Here is an 18891-nt window from a genome sequence, read left to right as displayed (position 1 = left end):
TGGGACCATTCATAAATACTTGTTTCTTTATTTACATCAAGACATTCCAGTGACAGTTGTAACCAAGTGTATTTGTATAGCCATAAATACAAGTGTCATAAAATCACTTGATATATAAAACACAAATACAGTATTTAGGAATGGTTCCTGTCACATACTGTACATCTTTTATTAACTTTATTAACATAGAGTATGCGTATGTATGTATATATATATATATATATATATATATACTGTATATATATATATATATATATATATATATATATATACAGTGCTCAGCATAAATGAGTATACCCCCTTTTGAAAACTAAGGTTTTAATCAATATCTCATTGAACACAAGAACCATTTCCAAAATTATGAAAAAAAGTTTTATAGAACATTTGTTTAGCTCATTACATGAAAGTAAGGTTAATAATATAACTTAGATTACAAATTCTTCAGTTTTACTCAAATTAGTTGATGCAAAAATTAATACACCCCACAACAAAAACTACTACATCTAGTATTATGTATGACCTCCATTATTTGAAAGGACAGCACCAAGTCTTCTAGGCATGGAATGAACAAGTTGATGACATGTTGCAACATCTATCTTTTTCCATTCTTCTTTTTTAGAGCCTGGATGCTGGATGGAGAGTGATGCTCAACTTGTGTCTTCTGTGAATTCATGATACCATCAATGAAATGCAGCTCAGCTCCCCAACACCAGCAGAAATCATGCAGCCCCACAGAAGCATACTGCTACCACCATGTTTTACTGTAGGCACCATGCATTTTTCTTTGTACTCCTCACCTTTGCACCTTTGCAACGCCATACAGTTTTGAAGCCATCAGTTCCAAAAACATTTATCTTGGTCTCATCACTCCAGAGTACAGAGTCCCAGTAGTTGTCTTCCTTTTCAGCATGGGCCCTGGCAAATTCTAGGTGTTTTTTTTTATCTATGGGCTTTAGGAGAGGCTCCCTTAGTGGATGACACCCATGCATGCCATTCCTATGCAGTGTACGCCATATTGTGTCATGGGAAACAACCATCCCAGTTTGGCTTTCTACTTCTTTAGCTAACTGCAGTAAACTTGCATGGTGAGTTTCTTAAACCCTTCTCATCAGAAGACGCTCCTGTCGAGGTGTTAACTTCTGTGAATGGCCTGGACATCTCTGTGAGATGGCTGCAGTTCCATCTTTTTTAAATTTTGTATCACTTTTGTTACAGTATTCTGACTGATAATAAAGCTTTGCTGATCTTCTTGTAGCCTTCACCTTTCTTGTGTAAAAAAAATTATTTTCTTTCTCAGGCCTTGTGACATTTCTCTTTCATGAGATGCCATTGCTGACAGCATGAAATGGGAAGGGGTTTTCTTTGTTATGTAATACCCTTTTATAATCAGCTGTCTGCTGGACACCTGTTTAAAGAACAATTAGACTCACCTGTAGTTACATTCTTGTTAATTAGGATTTTGTTGTCTAAAATTTAGCTTTGCTGCTAAGACTTTCATTAGGGCCTTGAATAAATTTGTTAGAAAAAATACTTTTTTGTGTGTGCAGATTAACAAATCCTGTTTTACAATCAATAGCCTGCATTTGTGGGAGTATTTTGTAGTATAGTGTCCCATACAAAATGTTTATTCTGAAAAGAAAGTAAAGGTTTTCTGACAAATCTGTTTGGGTGTATTCATTTATGCTGAGCACTGTATATATATATCTATATAAATAAAAATGTGATTACTGCATTTAAACATTTATTACAAAAACAAAATCTCTAGGATGTGTTCCTACCTGAAGAAGAGCGCTACCAGACCAGACCAAACTGTTACTGTTTATTTAACCTGCTCTAACTTTTACTTGTACTGCTAAACATAACAATTCCTCCTCATGTCCTTGTCATTTACCTCTTCTCTCCTTTCTATCACCACCTCTGAGGAGAAGAATGGAGGGAGAGAGATAATATAAATGGCCAGTCAGGTGCTTCTATCACATCTAATAAAACTGGTCATTTCTATTGGTGTCACTGGCAGCTTCTCACTGTGCTGCAATGGGAAGTGGGGAACAACATTCCCACTCTTCATTGCAGTTAATTAAACTGCTGCACAGTGGCAACACGCTGTGATAACGGCTTATCTCAGTTTATTAAACGCACACCATAAGGCTCAATTCACACTGCTGTGACTTGGGATCCAACTTGTGAGATCCCAACTCACATGACATGTGAAATCCCATGTTAGTCAATAAGAGATGTCTCAATTAGCACTACTGAAGTCGCTCCGCCTTTAGAAAAGGTCCCTGTACTACTTCAAGGTGACTTCTATCCAACTTGTGCCCATAGACATTAATAGAACTCGCCTCCAAGTCAGATCCTCATTTATATTGATGTGATTTAGATTAGAAATTACAGGAAGATTACCCAGGCATTCCCTGAAAGTTGCTTCAAGTTGCCTGGCAAAGTCGCACTTCAGGTCATAGAAGTGTGAACCGAGACTAAAGGTTAAGGTGTATGGTTTTTGTAGCTTGTTTTTCAGAATTGCATTCATTATTTTGACTTCAGTTTAAAAACAAATCTTAATTCAGGGCTAAAGCCTCTTTTGTTCCGATCAGCAAGGAATCTGCTCACAGATCCCCTGTGGGATGGATAAGTGTAAATGGCCGTTTACACCAGACCATCTCTAATCAGATCCACCTACACAGAGGAGAGCAGATCCCATTACATTTGTTTTTAGTGGACTGGATCAGATCGGAAATAGGCGGGTGTAAATGCACACAAATCCGTTTGCACCCAGTGATCCATAAGGGTGAATGGATCATCCAACCAGATCGCCTAAAGAACTGATAGGCAGACCTGGCTGGATCCTTCATGTGAAAGGGGCCTTCTATACCAACCAGCATTGCAAAAAAACAAAAACCTCAAAAATGATTAGTCACTGTACCTTCAGCCATGGCATCCTTATCATAGGTTATAGAAGGAAAATCATTGTTGTCAAATTTAATTTCAAATTCCTGAAAAAAAAGTTGGACATTTGAGCATGAATCATGACAATTCACTTAATATGTTTTCTAACTGTACAATGCTTTACTACAATCATGTAACCAGGCATAAGTATCAATAATAGCAGGAAATCTCATTTCTATTAAAGGCTTTTCAATGGTGCTCAACTGAATAAAAAAAAAACAGCTATGGTTGCAATTTATACTTCCTCTGTGGTGCTATCAGCAGGGTGAGGACATGCTTTGAGTGCAGGGCATCATGGACCCGCATCCTAATGGGATGTCACCATTGCTCTCTGCACTCTTTGTGTAACAGTGCAAAGAATGGCACTGACATCATCACGTCATCACCTCCTCGAGCGTCACTGAGGGTTGACAGTGTCAGAGAAAAGGCAAAGAGGACTGGACTGAAGACATCTGAAAAACGCTAAAAATAAATAGCTTATATGGAGGCAGGGGTCCCCAGGCAGAGTTAGATCCTGGAGGGCTATTAATAAAAAGAACGGAAAGGGGTTTATGCTGATATGAAACAGGAGAACAACTTGAAGACAGGGACAGTTCCTATAACAAGAAATGCGTGAACAAGGCCATTCATGGCCAGATCACCAGGCATAAATTTACTGAAAGCTAAAGATTTACTTTTGAAATTACATTAACAAGTTAGAGAACATAAATATGATTTTAGTGGTTGGGCATACATATTTTTAAACCCTCGCCTAGTAACACATACCCATTCAGTTTAAAATAGAAATTAAAGGAAAAACATTTTGTGTATAAATATAAAAAAAATGATCAATATCTTTTTTTTCCTCTTTTTAATAGGGATCACATTCTATCTTTTGTCAGCTGCATAGGAGCTAGAGTAGGAGAAACAGTAGGACATTGATCTTCCCAGTGAAAGTCTGGGGCCTTTCAGGACAAGTCTGATCATTAGAGGAGAGCAGGCTGAGTTCCCAGCATAGCTACACAATTGACCACAATGTGCTCTCCTGCTTAGTGTGGTCAGTTTTTAACAGAAAAGCAGAGGGACAGGCAGGAACACCAGGCATTTCACACAACAGAAGGAATACAGAGAGAACAGCATAAGTTTTCATACAAGTAAATGGTACAACAGGCACATATCAGGAATATGAAATGTTGGGTTTACATATTCTTAAATGATGCAGGTGTGTCTACTTACATATAATGTTTTATACAGAAACAGGAAAACACGGCTTAAACAAGTGGCAGCGTCACTTAAGGCACATTTTTTCATTTCAGCACTTATTAGAAAAGAATCATTATGGCAAGGCTGTAAAACAGAAGAAAACGTACATTGATTGTTCCTGCTAACATTTACAGCAAATTAGTCATGGTGTAAAGTGTACTTTTCATCATACTTGAGCTATTTTATTGTGGCTATACAAATCAAGAAAATGGCAACTTTTCTGGAATTCTTAATGGCTCCCACAGATAAGATCTCTTGTCTGATAACTGATGATTGTGCTGGCCAAAATGTGCAGGAGTAGGGCACATGCACATAAGTGTGTTCTGGTGTGCAATCTTACTTAAAGTCATAACTGGGTGTGCATTTGCATTCATAAGTGCACTCACATGAGCATAAACGCTTCAGGGTGGTTATTGGTGTCAGAGGGCTTATTTAGGGATCAGCTCTTAGAATGAGTGTTGCTGGATGGTCTACAGATAATCACCTATAACCTTTGGGCTTGACCCCATATTTTTGCCTCTGGACCTGCTCATACTCTGCCTCTCTGACATTGACCCTAGTTCAACCACAGCTCTGCTTGCCATTTTGCTTCTGCCCTGTTAATCTATTTCTGATCTTGGCTTGTCCCCCTAACTTCTGATTAAGCTTCTCCCTAACTCCTGATCTGCCTGCCCTTTAATGACTCTAGTTTTGTACCTCAGTATGTCTGTGCTCTACAGTACTGGCATATTTCCCATCTTGGAAATATCCTGATTCCAGCCACCTCTGCAGAAGTCTTAGTCCCCATTCCCAAATTAGGGTTTTGTAGCTCAAAGCTGCAAGACGTTTGACAAGCAAAATACCATTCATGTCATTGGCCCGGGTGATCCCACCCCCATGTTTACCTATCATTTGGTGAGCGATGGAACACAGGAATCAGCCGTGTTGAGCGGTGAGGATTTTTTTTTATGCAGATCAACGTTTATCATGACTGACCTGGGATCTACTTGAGGGGGACTTTTTTTTTTTTGGGAGGGAGGGGGTCAATAAAGGACTCAAAAAAAAATCTGTGGAGTTTTTTTTCAACTTTTGACACTTTTTTGGTGAATGAGTAAGGGTACTATGTACTCCATACTCATTTACATGGGGGGGATCTGGGGGCTTCCAGATTCTCATAAGCCCCCCACCTGCAGACCCCCACAACCTATACAGTACTTTCCTGTCTACTGTTTTTACTAATGTTAGCAGCATAAGGATTAAAAATAGTCAATGTTGATTGGGAGAATGAAGTTCTATTTTAAGGTCCTGTAGACTTTGGGCTAGGATTCATATTTTTTCATGTACATTTTTTTTTTTTTTTTATTGTTGTCTGTATCCCTTTTGAGGGGCACTATCAGCTGTAGGTACAGCCAAACAGACGGCCTGAAGAAGGAGCATGCATGCTCCTAATGCGTGCCACGCCCACTGCTAAATACCTGACGTGTTGACATCACGCCCGACACCCAGAGAGCCTCTGGATCATCCAGGAAGTGCTGGAAGCCAGCAGCACCACCGAGGATCCTTCTACGTTTCCCAGCGTGCAACGGCCATGGACGGTGGTACCTACAGCAGATAGTGTCTTTCTTTGATGAGCATTTGTGTTTACTTCTTATTTTGTAAGTGTGCAATTTGTTGCTTGTCAGAAATAAATCCATTGTGCTACACTCAGATCCTTATGCTTGTTTGCAGAATCTCTTCTAACTCTATACAGCAGCAGCCTCTGGATCATAGCCCTGGAATACCCATGTAGAGACTCTCTTCTCCCTATATTATTGTGAACTGTCTGTTTCCCCTGCTGAGTGCCAGACCTCCTTACATTCAGGGGGCTGACTGACAACTCATGGGGCCCCTGGGCAATAGGGGATCATGGGGCCCCTATTTCCTTGCCCACACTCAAAAAAGCCTATAAAAAAGGTACCAGGGGCATTTCATGGGGCCCCCTACTTACATGTGGTGGCTCCACATTTCCTCTTTAAGGCTTTATTTTCTTTTATTTTCACCTGGTAATTTTGCACATGCTATCCTAGGGAGTTCACTGTATCTATGGAGGGAGCCATTGATGCCACCCAAGCCAGATTCTAAATATGTCTTCCCCTGTTTATCTTCCAAGAACAGGGTTGATGAGATTAGTAATTTACAGATGCACGGTGAGCTAATTTTTGATTTGCAAAGAGACTGGTATGCTGTAATATATCACAGTTTTGTTTTTAGGTTCAGTTATCCTTTAATTAGTAGAACAGGAAAGGGTTAGAACCTCTGTGCATTTTTTTTTTCAATCTTTTACATGGTTGGTGAAATGTCCTTGCTTCCTGCATGAAGTTGGTGAAGTATTGCCACTGGGTACACACAATGCAATAAAAACCTGACCAATATAGTCTTTGCCCACTTTGCCCAAATAAAAAGAACAAAATTGACTTTATGTCTACTCTACAGAATATGGGCAGCTAGAAGTCATATTTTGGCTGCTCATTTTTCAGACAGAGAGTACAAGGTAACAGGATGCCATAGGGGATAAATGTAATACAAGTCTTAACCAGGTAGGGGTAGGATTTATGTTAAAGGATAATTTACTTTTAGTGAAGTTGCCCTTTAAATATGCTTTTCTCTCCCTCGGCGTAACCCATGTAGGAATACACTTTTATTCAGCCACACCTCCGAGGTTGTTACTGTTCGGCCCTGTAAAGTACCACATAGCCTTTTTCGAAAAAGGCCCCAGTCTGGCCCTGTGCCTACTGTTTATGGAAGCTGTGGTCTCATATAGTCCTGTGGCTGGGGCAATATTCCCCTGGATGGCTGGAGAAGCCATAAATATAGTCCAGCCATGGAAATGAATGAGACCATAGCTTGAATGCTCAGTAGCTGCAGAACCTTTTTCTTGCAAAGGTAGTGTGGTGTTAGGCTGAGATGTATAGTAAGGATCTCTGGATCAGGAGTGAAGTTTTCTACTATGCGCCTTACACTGTAGGAGAAAGCTTTATACTGTATCTCACTCCTCACCTTGTGAAACAACCTATTCAGTATAACATAGAAATGAAAGGCAAATCATGTGTGCATATATATAAAAATAATATAAATTAATTTTTTTCTTTTTTATTTATGATCACATAACTTCTGTTCTCAGTTCCATAAGAGGTGAGGGTGAAGACTGCAAGGTGTGGGGGGTTGTCACCAGGAGGCAGAGAAATAGCAATATACTGTTCTTCCCAGTGAAGCGTTGCTCAGAGGGACGTGTCTACACAAGTATGACCATTGGAGAATAGTCAGGCTGTGCTCTCAGCACAGCCAAAAAATTGACTATTTTAGGAGGGATGAGCTTCTATGCCTAGCATGATCAGTTTGCAATAGGAAAGCAGGGGGACTGGCTGGATCAATAGCTATTTCACCAACAGGAAGAAATAGAAAGAAACAGGATACTTTTTATCACAAGTACATGAAACAACATACACATATCAGAAATATGAACTGTTGGGGAAACAAACACTTTAACTAGAGGTGAAGTTGCCAATTAAAGGATGAGTTCACCTGTCGTAACATATTAATTGTAACACCCATATTCAGGGTGTAATATGTAATATGTTACGATCAGACCAGCCCCTTCTCCTCCCTGCTCCCTGCCGTGACAGCTAATGGGGGATCTTTTTCCCCCTCGCTAGCTGACAAATTAAAAAAAGATGTGGCTGTGCGGGGCCATAGCATACTATGAATAGGAAAACTAAGTCTTGGCAAGCTTTGCGGCTGTTGGCTTATAGTTTTCAATGAACTACCACGGTGCTCCACAGCACCGTAGTAGTTAATTTAGCCTTCCTGTCAGTAGTATCTGCATGCTCATATGAGATGTACAAGCAAGTAGATATACTGACAAGTCAGGGGAGACCTGCACAGCACCAGTGATCTGCTGATCGTTGGTGCAATGCTTAGAGGCTTCACAAACAAAAAATAATAAATGCACATTTTTTTTACCTGCAAAAAAGTGCATTTAATATTTTTTGTTAAAAGTGAACATATCCTTTAAATTATTAAATGCCATAGCAATAAATCAGAGCTGTTAATTCTTTTGAAGCTTACTAAGAAATGATAGCTGGCAGATGATCACTTGCTCTGGGCATTTTTTTTTAGCTCTTGTCAAGTTATAGCTGTATGTACTGAGTTTGACAAGTTTACCTTTGATAGCACATAAGTACATCTTCCATTAAATGTATAGTGAGTCTTATCAAAAGTAGTAATGTGTGATCCACCTTCTACAGAACAGATACTGGGACAGGGAAAATCTTGACAATTCCAGTGACCACCAGAGCATAAGCTGCAAGAAATGAATGGTAATTTTTTATGACATTTGATTTCATGTTAGAATTCTATCAGATAATACTTAGACCAGAACCTTAAGGTAGATTACTCTGTGCTTTAAATAAAAGTTTGGATACTGAATTATCTTTTTGGGTGAGTGGATCCCACCAACATGACCTTATAGGAGTGAGAAATGAAACATTAGTACAGTGTACATTCTAACACTAAGCAAGGCAACTTGATATTTAAATAATACTGTATATATAGACAAAAAATAATATTTAAGTTTAGGATAGAAAAGGGAATGATTAAAATACCTGTTATTTTATTGTCTGCTCTCTGTGTCCCACTGGGGAGATTTCTCTTGGCTTTCTGTCCAGGAGACACAACAGGAAAAAAGAGGAGCTCTCTACAAAGTGAGATAAATTTTCCTCTTAGACAGTTGTCATCAGAACAGGTGTTTCCATTAAAAGACCCTCTGGTGACGACTGTAAAATTTTGGATTTTTTTTTATCACTTTTTGTCTTGTTAACAGTGGTCCCCAGTATAAAAAGAGGGGTAACTCTCACCAGCAAGGAAACAGGCACAAACACCAATTAAAACCTAACAAAAATTCTTACCCTTCTTCACTCTACACAAAACTAAAATAAAAAGCATTTTTTCTCAATAGAGCATATATTTTGAGTAATTTGCGCAGCCTTTTCTACTTCTCTACTTAACAGCTAGCAAGACATTACCCACATTCAAAATATCTTGTTGTTAAGTCATATGACTTAGAGACTCACATTTTAAGAAGAGCAGTAAAGCGTAATGACTGTGAAGCACAGTAGATGGGAAGCAAGATGTGAAGCATATATGGCTATTACCATGTACACATACAAACAGAAAAGAAAGCAAAAATTACCTTTGTTATTCTGCTGGTAACGTGCTTTGTTAAGGCAGACTACTCAAATGAATGGGCTGCCAATGCACCAAGAGTAGTGCATGTACCATTTCTGGCAATGCACTCCAACGTATATACATAGGAAAGGTGCTTTAGGGTTTCATTCAGACTGAATAGCACACATTGCACCAACACAAGTAATGTGTGAATGGAGCCTTAAAACTAAAACAATTATTTAGATCAACATCAAAGTGTAAACAAAATTAATGAAAGTGCTATAAACATATGTTTATATTAAGAATCTGCCCTGGAAAAAATCTTTTTGCAGAGCACCAGGGACCTTGTGGCATGTGCTTTACATGTACATGACCTTTTATTGTTTGCAACAATACACACAAATGAGTACTTAATTTTTTTTATGCAGCACCACTTCATTGGAAAGTTATTAAATAAGGCCCCTTTCACACAAGCTATCTGATCAGGCCCTACTGACAGTTTTTCAGGCGGACCTGATCAGATGTTGCATGTATCCCTATGGGCCAGGGGGTGTAAATGGACTTGTGTCCACTTACACCCGCCTACCTACAATCTGATCCAGTCTGTTAAAAAAAAATCCATCCCCGGCCATCATGCAGATCAGAGGGCAGTTGGGTGTAAACAGACAGCCTGTCTTTTTACACCCAGCCACCCATAGCACAGAGCATGCTTTTTCTGTGTCCACTCTGCATAAATTGAGGGGAAATGGACCTGTCATTCACCCACTCTGATCAGCAGGGGGTCAGTGGACAGATGACAGCTGAGCAAATCAGATTCCTCCCTGTGTGAAAGGGTCCTTAAGCTACAATTGGCCTTTTACAATTGTAAACATTGGGCGTGCTAAACACAGGGAGTGTGTAGCAAGTCCTGTCCTTCTCCCCACTGTCACTCTCTAACTTGCATTTGCCAGCAACTTTGACAGAGTTGATGTGTTATAAAGAAGCCATTACAGCTGCTGCTGTCAAAAAACAGACCTTCTACACTGCTTAGACACTGAGATACTGGGGTTTATTTACTAAAGCTGATTCACTCAGAATCTGGTGCACCTTTGCATGGTAGCCAATCAGCTGCTAACCTCAGCTTGTTCAATTAAGCTTTAGCAATAAAACCTGGAAGCTGATTGGTTTCTATGCAGAAGTGCATGAGATTCTGAGTGAACCAGCTTTAGTAAGATACAAATACAGGTGAAACTCAAAAAATTAGAATATTGTGCAAAAGTTCCTTTTTTTTCAGTAATGCAACTTAAAAGGTGAAACTAATATATGAGATAGACTCCTTACATGCAAAGCAAGATAGTTCAAGCCGTGATTTGTCATAATTGTGATGATTATGGCTTACAGCTCATGAAAACCCCTAATCCACAATCTCAGAAAATTAGAATATTACATGCAATCAATAAAACAAGGATTGTACATAGAACAACATTGGACCTTTGAAAAGTATAAGCATGCATATGTACTCAGTACTTGGTTTGGGCCCCTTTTGCAGTAATTACTGCCTCAATGCGGTGTGGCATGAAAGCTATCAGCCTGTGGCACTGCTGAGGGGTTATGGAAGACCAGTGGCCTTCAGCTCTTCTGCATTGCTCGGTCTCATGTCTCTCATGTCTCTCATCATTCTCCCTGGGACAGGGAGGGAAGGGGAGCATATACTAGCTTCTTCTCTACATTCTCTGGAGCTATCTGGTCCTCTTATCCCACTCTCCCCAGCTCCCATAGAGGCAATGGTGGTCACTGAGCCTCCAGCTGACACGCATGTCCCCCGATGCTCCATGTTGGCACCTGCCTCTCTTAAGCCACATCAGACACCCAGATAGCAGGAATCCAGCTCTTCTCACTGTGCACCAGGTGTCACTGTTCCACCAACGTCTACCTCTACTTCTGCTGCATCACCAGGTCAGGGACCTGCAATAGCTACCCTCTCCCCCTCACACCTAATACCTGGTACGAACCTTAGGACCCTCATCACCTGGCTACATTATTGGACCTCCACTCCAGTGCCTTGGATGAAATCCAGACTCTCACTTATCCTCCATTTCAGACCTCTATGTAGCCAGTCTTGACCCCTGTGCCTCAAGATTTTACAGATTTTATTGTCAGTCTTATGTTCAGGCCATTCTGACCAAAGATTTCAGGCAACTCACTGAGGATGTTAAATCTACTTGCCACACAAAGATCCAGGCATTACAAACTGATTTTAAACATCTTGCAGAGAGGGTGGAAATGGAACTAAATTGGTTGTTCACCAGATGCAGCAGCCTGGGGCTGATCATTGCCTTCTTTTACACGATATGAAGTGCCATGTTGAGGAGCTAGATAACAGAGGCCACAGGAACAATAGCCAAGTTAGAGGCCTCCCTGAGTATGAAGGTCCGGAGGACTTAAAACTTATCTTGCTGAGTTCCTAGCCGACCGTAGCTCCTATTGCCTTATTAGACACTCGTAGATCACTTGATAGTGGGTTTATTAGCCTAAGTTGTTTGCTAAGTATTTCTCTGTTTTAACTACACCGAGTGGTTCCAGTGGATTATTGTGTCTCCCTTCGAGCTGGTGAGTGGACTGGACTGGTGTCCTGCCCACTACTCAGCTTTTTTGTGGGTTTATCACCGACAGTTGATTGTTACGATATTTGTACTAATCTTATTGTTTCAAATGTATATTGCTTGTATACCAGATGGTTTCTTGTCTTCTTCCTTCTTTTCCACTTTTTTCTTTTTTTCATGTTTTTTTGTTATGTGTTTTTTGTGTTTTTACCAATTTTTTTTCAGGGTTCCCAGGGATCGTGGCGGAGTTGATTTTCTTCCTTTTCAATTGCCATGTCGCTGAACTGGTTATCTTTGAATGTTCAGGGAGTAAACTCCCCTCAAGAACGGGTAAAGATATTTAAGTTTCTCGCCATGGAAACTCACTTCTCAAATACCTCTAGCACAAAATACTTCGATGCACGCTATCCTCAGGTTTTTCAGGCTACTGGTCCTACTAAACAAAGGGGAGTTCTTGTTGATTTCCACAGAAAAACTCCATTTGTTTATGTGAAGCGTATTGCCTACCCAAGTGTCAGGTATCTTTTATTACAGGGCACGATTCAGGATATAGATGTCACAATATTGACCTATTATGCTCCTAGTGTCAACCCTGGACCCTTTTTATCACATATTTGCTCCCTTCTGGCAGTCCATCAATGGGGTACTCTCCTGGTGGCGAGAGATTCCAACTTAGTATTACATCCTTCCCTTGATAAGTACCCCCCAGAGGACTCTAATCCTTCCACTTCAGCTAAGTCCTTTACCCATACTTTACGTACCCACGACATGGTAGATCTATGGCGCGAGTTTCATCCCCGGGGCAAAGACTATACTTATTATTCTCACCACTCATCATTCCCACTCTAGAATTGACCATGCTTTTGTATTACGTAAACATCTCCCTCTTGTGCGTTCCATCTCTATTCTTATGGTTCCGTGGTCTGATCATGACCCCATTTTGGTGGTTTGTCGATCTCTCCTCTGTAAGCCATCCTACTCCTCTTGGAGTATGAATGACTCCCTGCTTTCGCTGAAGGAGGTTCAGGTGGAACTACTATGCAAATCCCAAGAATATTTTCAGCTTAACTCGGGTTCTGTCTCTTCTTCAGTGACGCTAGGGTAGCTTACAAGGCTGTCCTTAGGGGCTATATTATTCAGGTAGCTTCAAGGCAAAAGAGGGAGAGACAACAAACAGCGTCAGCTTGAATCAAAGCTAGCTTCTGCATCGGCTCAATTTAAGCAAGCACCGGCCCCTTCGAACCGTAGGTCATTAGATCAGGCCCGCCTGGAATTGGACCTCTGCTTGACAGATGATGCCGAGCGCTCCTTGCGTTGGACTCGTCAGAAGTGGTACAGTAAAGCAAACAAACCAGATTCCATGTTAGCACGTAGACTGCTCTCCTTTACGCACCACCCTAAGCCGATTTCTCTATGCACTTGTCATAATGTTCTAACTAGTAATCCTGTAGCGGTGTTGGAGGAATTCCGGCATCGCCTTGCTAAACTTTATACGGACCCCACACAGGCTGATCCCCAGACTATCTCTTATTTCTTATCCCACCTGTCTTTGCCTACTTTGACTCAGGCCCATAAAAATTTGATGGACTGTGATATTCAAACATTTGAAGTCTTGCATTGCATTGCGGATCTGAAGATGAGTAAACGCCCAGGCCCAGATGGATACACAGCTTTATATTACAAGAAATTAGTTGATGTGCTTGCTCCTCACCTCGCCTCTATGTTCAATGCGGTGAAGGGAGGTTTGACTTTTTCCACCGACTCTCTGACTGCTAACGTGGTTATGATCCCATCACCTGATCGAGACCATTCCTCTTGGGTAAATTACAGGCCAATTTCTCTTATCAACATTGACATGAAAATCCTAACTAAAATGTTAGCTACTCGTTTGAATTCTTTTCTTTCTCGTCTCATTAAGAATGGGTTTTGTCCCCCATAGACAAGCGGGGGATGTCATTCTACAGTTACAACATCTGGCTCATACTCGCAAAATACAGTCAGGTCCATAAATATTGGGACATCGACACAATTCTAACATTGTTGGCTCTATACACCACCACAATGGGTTTGAAATGAAACGAACAAGATGTGCTTTAACTGCAGACTGTCAGCTTTAATTTGAGGGTATTTACATCCAAATCAGGTGAATGGTGTAGGAATTACAACAGTTTGCATATGTGCCTCCCACTTGTTAAGGGACCAAAAGTAATGGGACAATTGGCTTCTCAGCTGTTTCATGGCCAGGTATGTGTTATTCCCTCATTATCCCAATTACAATGAGCAGATAAAAGGTCCAGAGTTCATTTCAAGTGTGCTATTTGCATTTGGAATCTGTTGCTGTCAACTCTCAAGATGAGATCCAAAGAGCTGTCACTATCAGTGAAGCAAGCCATCATTAGGCTGAAAAAACAAAACAAACCCATCAGAGAGATTGCAAAAACATTAGGCATGGCCAAAACAACTGTTTGGAACATTCTTAAAAAGAAGGAACGCACCGGTGAGCTCAGCAACACCAAAAGACCCGGAAGACCACGGAAAACAACTGTGGTGGATGACTGAAGAATTCTTTTCCTGGTGAAGAAAACACCCTTCACAACAGTTGGCCAGATCAAGAACACTCTCCAGGAGGTAGGTGTATGTGTGTCAAAGTCAACAATCAAGAGAAGACTTCACCAGAGTGAATACAGAGGGTTCACCACAAGATGTAAACCATTGGTGAGCCTCAAAAACAGGAAGGCCAGATTAGAGTTTGCCAAACGACATCTAAAAAAGCCTTCACAGTTCTGGAACAACATCCTATGGACAGATGAGACCAAGATCAACTTGTACCAGAGTGATGGGAAGAGAAGAGTATGGAGAAGGAAAGGAACTGCTCATGATCCTAAGCATACCACCTCATCAGTGAAGCATGGTGGTGGTAGTGTCATGGTGTGGGCATGTATGGCTGCCAATGGAACTGGTTCTCTTGTATTTATTGATGATGTGACTGCTGGCAAAAGCAGCAGGATGAATTCTGAAGTGTTTCGGGCAATATTATCTGCTCATATTCAGCCAAATGCTTCACAACTCATTGGACGCCGCTTCACAGTGCAGATGGACAATCACCCTAAGCATACTGCAAAAGCAACCAAAGAGTTTTTTAAGGGAAAGAAGTGGAATGTTATGCAATGGCCAAGTCAGTCACCTGACCTGAATCCGACTGAGCATGCATTTCACTTGCTGAAGACAAAACTGAAGGGAAAATGCCCCAAGTACAAGCAGGAACTGAAGACAGTTGCAGTAGAGGCCTGGCAGAGCATCACCAGGGATGAAACCCAGCGTCTGGTGATGTCTATGCGTTCCAGACTTCAGGCTGTAATTGGCTGCAAAGGATTTGCAACTAAGTATTAAAAAGTGAAAGTTTGATTTATGATTATTATTCTGTCCCATTACTTTTGGTCCCTTAATAAGTGGGAAGCACACATGCAAACTGTTGTAATTCCTACACCGTTCACCTGATTTGGATGTAAATACCATCAAATTAAAGCTGACAGTCTGCAGTTAAAGCACATCTTGTTGGTTTCATTTCAAATCCATTGTGGTGGTGTATAGAGCCAAAAATGTTAGAATTGTGTCGATGTCCCAATATTTATGGACCTGACTGTAGATATGATGCTCTTATCCCTGGACATTAACAAGGTTTTTGACACTTTGTCCAGGCTTTACCTCATCTCGGTGCTTCACCATTTTGGTTTCGGTCCTTCGTTCTTGCATTTCATTTCTTCATTATATACGTTCCCCCAAGCAAAACTCAAATATTACGGTTTTGAGTCCCCAACGTTCCTGATCGGCAGGGGAACTTGACAGGGTTGCCCACTTTCCCCCATACTATTTATTTTGGCTTTAGAACCCTTGAAAGAAATCATTCATATGCATCCTGATATTAAAGGAATGGATGTAGCCGGTTCTCAGCATAAGTTATCCCTGTTTGCTGACAATATATTGTTGTCAGTTACGAATCCAGGGGTTACTCTACCAAACCTACTCGTGGTTTTGGATTCCTTTGCTGCTCTCTCAGGCCTTCATGTCGACCCTGCCAAATCTAAGGCCATGTTGGTTACCCTTTCACCGTCGGTGTTGGCGACTCTGAAACATTCGTTCCCCTTTCAATAGCTCTTGGCCTTGCCGTATTTCCGCTTTCATGGTTCTGTAGAATCAATGCGTTTCGCATGACTTATCTCCCCAAATTATTGTCTGTGTTTTGAGTTCTACCAGTTCCCGTTCCCTCACATATACTGCGTATTCATCAGTGGAAACTTCTGTCTTTTATTTGGGGCTCCACTTGACCCAGAATTAACAAACATATTTTATTTGCCCGCAAGACTGAAGGAGGGTTATCTGTCCTGAATCTTCAGGCTTACTATTTAGTGGCTAATATTGCTCCCTTAGCCCATCTTCACTCATCCCGCAATATTCCCTTGTGGGCTACTGTAGACCTGATGGACTCCCACACGATACCACTCTCTTCTTTGCTGTGGCTTGCCCCTATTCATTGCCCTTCATTTCTCAGTCCGACATTGATGCTTACGCTTTGACTTTGGGATTCTATTAAATATTCCGCTGGTCTCATTTCCGCCCATCTGCCTTTGCTACATTTGCTCCAAAATCCATTATTTCCCCTGGGTCATGACAATTCCGGACAGTTTGCATAGTGGCTAGCCCATGGCTTCCACGACATACATTCTTTGCTCTCTCCCTCTCGGATACTCACCTCTGAGACTTTGCGTTCCTCTTATGATATCCCATTGCAGGAGCACTTTGGCTACCTTCAACTCCGCCACTTTATCAATACATTAATACAGGCACATTCCGGACTCTACAGGTTGACCCCTTTTGAAAGTCAATGTAGACATAGACCCCATGCTCCGGGCTTAATCTGCCTTGTCTGCTCCGCAATTATTTCTTATAGAACGCCCCATTCTTATCATCAGCATTGGCAGTTGGAACTTGGGGGAACTCTGGATCAGCAAGACTGGCAGATCATGACCCAAGCATTATCTAAATGTTCAAGGAATGTTATTATTCTAGAAATAAGGTTCTTATAGATGGTATTACACGCCTGCCCTTCTGTCTCATTTTATCCCCGCATACTCCCCGACTTGCTTTCGGGGTTGTCAACAAATAGGCACCATGGCCCATATTTGGTGGACTTGCCCCAAGGTTTGCAGACTGTGGATCAGGGTTTATGCCCTTCTCCGCACTATGTTTCACACAAACATTAAGCCCAACCCGTATGAGGCGCTATTATTTAAACCATTAGCGGGCCTACTTCGTACTGAGAGGCAGCTGGCATCGCATCTATTCATGGCTACCAAACTGACTATCGTGAGGGCTTGGAAGACCCCCCTCCTCAGCTTCGAAGCAGTCAAAAATCGGATGAATTTTATAATGGTTAATGAGAAACTGATGGCTATACTGTTAGACACCCACATAAAGTTTCTGCAGACCTGGCATCCCTGGCTTGATATAGCCCAACTGTCGAGATTTGACCAAACCCTTTTGTCGATATAAGAATGTTTTTTTTTTCTTCTTCTGTCACGATCCTCTGGAGCTCTTTCTTTGACTTTTGTCTTTTTCATCTTCATTCTTCTCTTTTTCTTTTCTGCTCAGTCTGTTTTCATGATATTTGTGCAGATTGTAATTTTTGTTTTAAGTACCGTACCAACAATACTATATCTACCTGTTGGACTTCCTCGGGAGTCCTGAGTTTAGAGTACCAATATGTATTCACCGAGGCTCCGTGTTCCATCTTTCCTACCTTCTGTATGCGGATTTTGTGATAATCTTTTCTGTTAGTTTACTAACTCATTGGTCTCTAATTGTCTACCATTTTTGCAATTTATTGTTTTATTTTCCCTCTTCATATATTGTGCTTGTGTACTAAGTTTGTTTCCTTGTCTATATATCAGTACATTCCCTGTATTATTCATCAGAAAACTTGTACGTTTTATTTCTGTTGGTCAATACTTCTGTTTCTGACTGTTTCTCTGATGTTATCTATCTTACAATAAAATTCATTGTAAAAGAAAACTTATCTTGCAAACACTGTTTAATGATTTACTTGGTGAGCCATCTTCCCACTGTTAAGAGATGGGCAGAGCCCATCGTGCTCTGCGTCCTAAAGCACCTCAATCCAAACCAAAGAGATGTCATCTGCCAAGTCCATTTATATGTCCAGAAGGAAGACATCATGAAGAAGGCCCACACCACCACTCGTAGAGTGTTATTTGGAGAAACCACTGTACAGCTGTATCTCGATTCTTTCAGCCATTACTACTTACCTTACAAGAAACAGACATCACTTGCCGCTGGGGCTTCCCCTTCAGCTTTACAGCAAAATGCCAGGGCAATACAGCTGTCTTACATTTTCCCAAAGACACTCTCACATTCTATGACATCTTCTAGATTTCTGTTGCCTGAATGGGATCTCTTCTTAGCACCTCCTCCACTGCAGTTTGTAAAAAAGTTTCCCCAACTATTGATTCTCACTGCAAAAGTTCTAGACATAAAGTTGGATGAACTTAATGTGAATGTATGCTTTATGATCTATTAAGGCATGCACTGCTCTTGATAGTCCCTATGTTGGGCTGCTGCCTTGACTTGAACACTCTGCTATATACTCTATATAAGTCTTTCATAGGCATTGTGTCTACTTTGAGTTGGTCACTATTTTTTTTATCACATACTAACAATATATCACTCTTGTTTTGGATCCTGATGCATTTGTGAATTATGGTAGGAAGGTCCCCCCCCCCCTTTATGCTTCTTGGATTAAATAACTTCCTGTTGTTTGATAGTTCCTCCTTATCATTTTTTTTTTATGCCCTCTTGCCCTTTGTTTTTGGTATAGAAGAAATTTAGGAACATTGATGGTTTAAGGTTACTGTATATATGTACTGTA

At 40.9% G+C, this 18891-nt stretch overlaps 1 protein-coding gene across 1 annotated transcript in view; it reads right to left on the bottom strand.

The window, feature by feature from the left end:
* LOC149445616 (mucin-5AC-like) overlaps nucleotides 1-18891 on the bottom strand; it is a 156850-nt gene that overhangs the window by 84007 nt on the left and 53952 nt on the right. The window contains exons 11-13 of the mRNA XM_089653502.1: nucleotides 8368-8506; nucleotides 4162-4272; nucleotides 2924-2993 (exon numbers count right to left, since the gene is read on the bottom strand). Of these exons, the coding sequence (XP_089509628.1) occupies nucleotides 2924-2993; nucleotides 4162-4272; nucleotides 8368-8506 (320 nt within the window). The remainder of the gene's footprint in view (nucleotides 1-2923; nucleotides 2994-4161; nucleotides 4273-8367; nucleotides 8507-18891) is intronic.

This window comes from Staurois parvus, unplaced genomic scaffold (assembly GCF_062004578.1).
Source record: "Staurois parvus isolate SC_StPar_1 unplaced genomic scaffold, SC_StPar_1.0 ptg000715l, whole genome shotgun sequence".
NCBI lineage: Eukaryota > Metazoa > Chordata > Amphibia > Anura > Ranidae > Staurois > Staurois parvus.
Note: the sequence above shows the minus strand (reverse complement) of the source record. Positions and strands in the feature narration are given on the sequence as shown.